Source organism: Nannospalax galili, unplaced genomic scaffold, assembly GCF_000622305.1.
Source record: "Nannospalax galili isolate Female #2095 unplaced genomic scaffold, S.galili_v1.0 scaffold598, whole genome shotgun sequence".
NCBI lineage: Eukaryota > Metazoa > Chordata > Mammalia > Rodentia > Spalacidae > Nannospalax > Nannospalax galili.
This window is the reverse complement of record NW_008342423.1, coordinates 187,564-192,829: the sequence shown is the minus strand read 5'-3', so window position 1 is coordinate 192,829 and position 5,266 is coordinate 187,564. Positions and strand designations below refer to the sequence as shown.

General features: G+C 42.9%; 1 protein-coding gene across 1 annotated transcript in view; it reads right to left on the bottom strand.

Annotated features, from left to right (window-relative positions):
- The window catches only part of Dlg1 (discs large MAGUK scaffold protein 1), a gene marked incomplete in the record, with an annotated part of 93,805 nt that overhangs the window by 39,171 nt on the left and 49,368 nt on the right, over positions 1 to 5,266 (bottom strand). The window contains 1 exon segment of the mRNA XM_029566155.1: positions 577 to 646. Coding sequence (XP_029422015.1) covers positions 577 to 646 — 70 coding nt within the window.

Below are 5,266 nucleotides of genomic sequence, written 5' to 3'. Positions count from 1 at the left end.
CACTATGTAGACCAGGGTGGCCTTGAACTCACAAAGATCCACCTGCCTCTGCCTCCCAAGTGCTGGGACTAAAGATGTGTGCCACCACGCCCAGCCATTTGAGACAGGGTCTCCCTGTAGGCCCAGCTGTCCCGGAACTCACTATGTGGACCAGTGTAGACCAGGCTGGCCTTGAACTCACAGAGATCCACCTGCCTCTGCCTCCCGAGTGCTGGGATTAAAGGCGTGCGCCACCACGCCCGGCCCCAGTTAATATCTTAAGGGGATATATAGTATAGAGGAATCATTAACAGCTGCCACAAATAATACCTGTATCACAAGTATAGATGTCTGCTTCTCTCTCTCTGATTGCCAACTCCACTAAAAAAGTCTAATTAAATAACTGAAGGAAGGCTGAGTCCACTTCATTTATAAAACTGATCTTGAAAGTTACTAAGAATATATCAAATGACATGAGCTATTCACAGTTAATACTTATGGTAAAATCCTCATTTTAACAATAGAGCTGAAATAAGAATTATGAAAAGGCCTATCATTTTTACTAGTTTCCAGAAGTAAGAGATTTCATATACTCACCCCTTTATCTCCTCTTGCTTTAGAATTGAATTTTACGGTTTTTAATCGGGCTCGTTCTTTCTTCTCCACCCTGCCAAAGTACAGAAAGTTCTTTATTTTGGTGCTAAAGAATGAACCTTGGGCCTTGCACATATTAAACATATCTTCTATCACTAAGCCCTCACTCCTAGAATGTTTTTCTTTTTAAAGCTGGAGACTCACTAAGTTGTCCAAGCCTGATACGAATTCACGATCTAGCCTCAGCTTCCTGAAGAGCTGGGATTTATAAGTGTGCATCACTATTACTGACTAGAATGTTTTTCTCTAAAAAAAATGTATGTTCATTTGCAGGTGAGTGTGAATGTATGTACATGCGGAGGCCACAGGTCAACAATAGGTGTCGTTGTCATTCTCATATTCTTCCTTCTGCCCTCTGTCCCTTCTTCCCTCTCTCCCCTCCCCTCTCAAGGTGTCAACCACCAAGCCAAGCTACCTATTTTTTTAAAATACTTTATTTCATATTATATGTATATGTGCCTGTTGTTTGGGAATGTGCACATGTCTGTGGGTGCCTGGGAAGCCAGAGCTGGATCTCCCTAGAGCTTGAGTCACGGGCACACGCACTGTGGGTGCTCGGAGTTGAACTTGGGTTCTCTGTACGAGGGAGTACATGCTTCTAACCACTGAGTCATTTCTCCAAGCACTTGCCAATTTGGAAGATTGGGGCCAGTAAGCCCCAGGGATCCTCCTGTCTCTGCCTCCCCAGCACTGGGATTAAATGCATGCATTGCCCTGAACCTGACATTTTTATGAGGGTGCTAGGGATCAAGCCCAGGTCCTCACTCACACTTGTGAGACACTGTACCAACTGAGTCATCTCAGCAATCCCTAGAATGTTACATTAAAAAAATATTTTATTTACGTATGTATGTATGTATGTATGTATGTATGTATGTATGTATGTATGTATGTCTTTTTGAGACAGGGTCTCCCTGTAGCCCCAGCTGTCCTGGAACTATGTAGACCAGGCTGGCCTTGAACTCAGAGAGATCCTCCTGCTTCTGCCTCCCGAGTGCTGGGAATAAAGGCATGCGCCACCACGCCCGGCCCTTATTTATTATTTTTATTTTTTGTGTATGTGTGTACTGCCTGCATGTACGTAAGTGCACCCATGTCGTGCAATGCCCGCATTGGTCAAAAGAGGCCGTCGGATCCCCTGGGACTGGAGTTACAAACAGTTGTTAGCTGCCATGTGGGTGCTGGGATTCAAACCTGGGTCTTCTGGATGAACACTCAGTGTTCTTAACTGCTGAGCCATCTCTCCAGGCCCAGAATGTTACTTTTTAAGTAAGTCCAGTATAGTTAAGAGTCTTATTAGAAACCATCAGAACCAATATCTTTATAATGGGAATTTTAATACTCAAAGGTCTTTAAGAACCTGCTAGGTTTATATGTTAAATTAAAACTGGTTGACAAATGAAATATAGAGTGCATTTTACTATAAAACCTCTTATGAAGAACCAAACTATAGTATATATACTGAGTATACACTTAGATATGTACTCAGTTCCACCATAAATAACACTGAAAATATTGAGATATCATTTCTTCTTTAAAAATATTTTATTTATTATTTTTATTTTATGTGTACACATGTATTGCCTGCATGTAGGTAAGTGCACCCATGTTGTGCAATGCCTGTGGAGGACAGAAGAGACTGTCAGATCTCCTGGAACTGGAGTTATGGACAGTTGTTAGCTGCCATGTGGATGCTGGGATTCGAATCCAGGTCTCCTGCAAGAACAGTGTTCTTAACTGCTGTGCTCTCTCTCTAGCCCTGAGACATCATTTCTGAGTTCAGTAATTTTCCAGGTTTCTTTTAAAATACTAGATTAGCATAGCATATATATGATAAAAACTAAGCTTGAAGGAGAAAGTAAATACAGCACAATTCAAATTGTACTTTTCTATAGCTCTGAAACATAAAAAGAAATATGGTGGGAAAACCATTACGCTTAACTGCGATGATATATATGTGTAAATATATAAATAGCATACAAAGCAATAGTTTTAAAGTCCTTTTGGAAGGTTAAGAATTGGTCATATTCTTCCTTATCCTTTTAAAGGTAAAAGGTGTACTTTGGGAACAGATTAAGAGGTACCACTAGGGCTGGTAGAAAGTTGGTACCTTGTTAAAGGGTTATTTATGCCAGGCATGGTGGCTCATGTATATAACACCCACACTCAGAAAGCTGAGGCAGGAGGATTCCTGTGAGTTTGAGCTACAGAGTGATATCCTGTTTCTCCAACAAAGAAACAATACTACCACCACCAGCAACAAAAGGATTACCTATGCACTGGCTGAGGGTTCATGTAAAGCAGGCTACTAGGCTCCAAGAGATCTGGCCATTTAGGAGCTCTAACTTTGATATTTTAAGAAACGAAGTTTCTATCAAATCAAGAAGGCAGAGCATTTCTGAATTTAAACAGACTATATTCTAGTGTAGGAAAAAGTAATGCCAACGGCTGTATTGCTTAAAAAGAATCTCCTATTAAATACATGAAAGTACAGTAACTGCATGCTGCTAAGCATATAGATCTAGCCAGAACAGTCATTACAAATCTTGGCAACACCTTGATGCTACTACTTTTGGGCTGGTTAGTAGCTCGGTGGTCGAGTGCTTGCCTAGCATGCACAAAGCCCGGGCTCCATCCCTAGCACTGCAAATAAAATACAGTTTTGTTATTCCTTTGTACTTATGAGAAGAGAAACAGACACATGATTTGGTATATTTTTCAATTATAGTGAGTGACTTCAACAAAAGAAGTAGAAATCCAATTCATCAATAAACTTGATCTCGAATGAATTAACTAGCTAAAGTGAGTACTGACGTCACATTTGCTGGGTATCTTGAAATTTAAAAAGTTCTTACAAGTCTAGATTAAGTAAAGAAAAGAGATGTGAAGCATACTACTACATGATTTTTCTTTCTCCTTTCTTTGGGGGGACAGGAAGGATGGCACTAGGGATTCGACCCAGGCCTCATGCATGGTAGGTAAGCATTCTATTACTAAGCTATATCCCCAACCTTCAGCACTTGGGAGGCAGAGGCAGGTGGATCTCTGTGAGTTCAAGGCCAGCCAGGTCTACAAAGTGAGTTCCAGGACAGCTGGGGCTACAGGGAGACCCTGTCTCAAGAAGACCCAAAAAAAAAAAAAAAAAAAAAAAAAAAAAAAAATTAAAGACAGGATCTCACTAAATTATTGACCTTGAATTTACTCCGTAGCCCAAGCAGGCCTGATTTTCTTGCCTCAGCCTCTGAGGTAGCTGAGATTATAGGTTTATGTCACCACGGCCAGCAAAAGATTTCTTAGAAAAAAAAAAAAAGCATTTGCTTCTGTATATTAAAAGAGGCAACATACACAAGGAAAACGCGTAGCTTATGTTCTATTACCATCTGTATGGGAAACTATAGACAATTTGCATTTTCTCTCCCTCCACTGATATAGAAACATGGAAAAATAAATTAAGAGGTATTAAATTTGCTTTTGGAAACAAGTAGAAAATTCAAAGAAAATTCTATTTGGTTATGAGGTTATGAAGCACACCATGGAAAACAGAATCAGATCACTATTTCAGGAAAAGAAATTTATTCCATTCATTCAGTTTTCTTGAAGTTGACTTATTAATTCAGTAGTCGGGGTATTAAACTTGTTTTTAATTGTATTTAAGGTATACAGGCTGGGTATAGTGGTGCTGCACATATACATTTATGGTACTTTGGAGGTTATGGTAGTAAGGATTGAGAATTCAAGGTTAGTTTGGAATACATAGCAAGACCATAACTCAAAAAAACAAGAAGCCTGGGGAGATGGTTCAGTGGGTAAGTACTTGCTGAACAAGTGTGAGGACCTTAGTTCAGATGTCCAGAACCCATGTACAACAGGACCAGCTAGCCTGGTACACACAGCAGTGAAAGACAGAGACCCTGTCTCAGACAAGGTAGAGGACAAGATCTGAGGTACATGCATGCCATGGCATGTGTATATCTGCACTTCTATACACAAACATGCACACAGATTAAAAAAACAAATGGGGCCCTTCCATTTCCGCCGCTGTTCTAGGCTCCTGGTTTGGGCCCTGCGCCATTCCTGGTCTTGGGTCCCCAGACACCTGGGGAACTGGTGCTGCTTCCTGATCCTTTTTGCCCAGGCCAGCTTGGTGCCTTCCTTGGGCCCCAGGAGCACTGCTTCCTCGGGACCTGGCCCCGCCCTCACCTCTCCCTGCTTCCCGGACCTGCACCACTGGCTAACTCTCCTGACCAGCTCTCCCGCCCTCAGGCCTCTCTGGGGGTAAGTCTACCATGCAGTCCTCCACGCCTTGACTCCGCGCACCTTGACTTCGCCTGCCACGCTCACCCTTCCACCTCCCCGGCTGTTCTCTACTCCTAGCTTGGGCCCTGTACCATTCCTAGTCTTGGGGCCCCAGACACCTGGGGAGCCACTGCTGATTCCTCACCCTGTTCACCCCCACAGGCTTGGTGCCTTCCTTGGGCCCCAGGAGCACTGCCTCTAGACCCGGCCGCGCCCCCACCTCTCTCTGCTTCCTGATCCTGCAACACGTGCCAGCCTCTTTCTGGGGCTGACAGCCTCTTTCTGGGGCTCTGAGGCTTACCTTGCCTCTCCCTGATCCTTTGCATCCAGTACAACC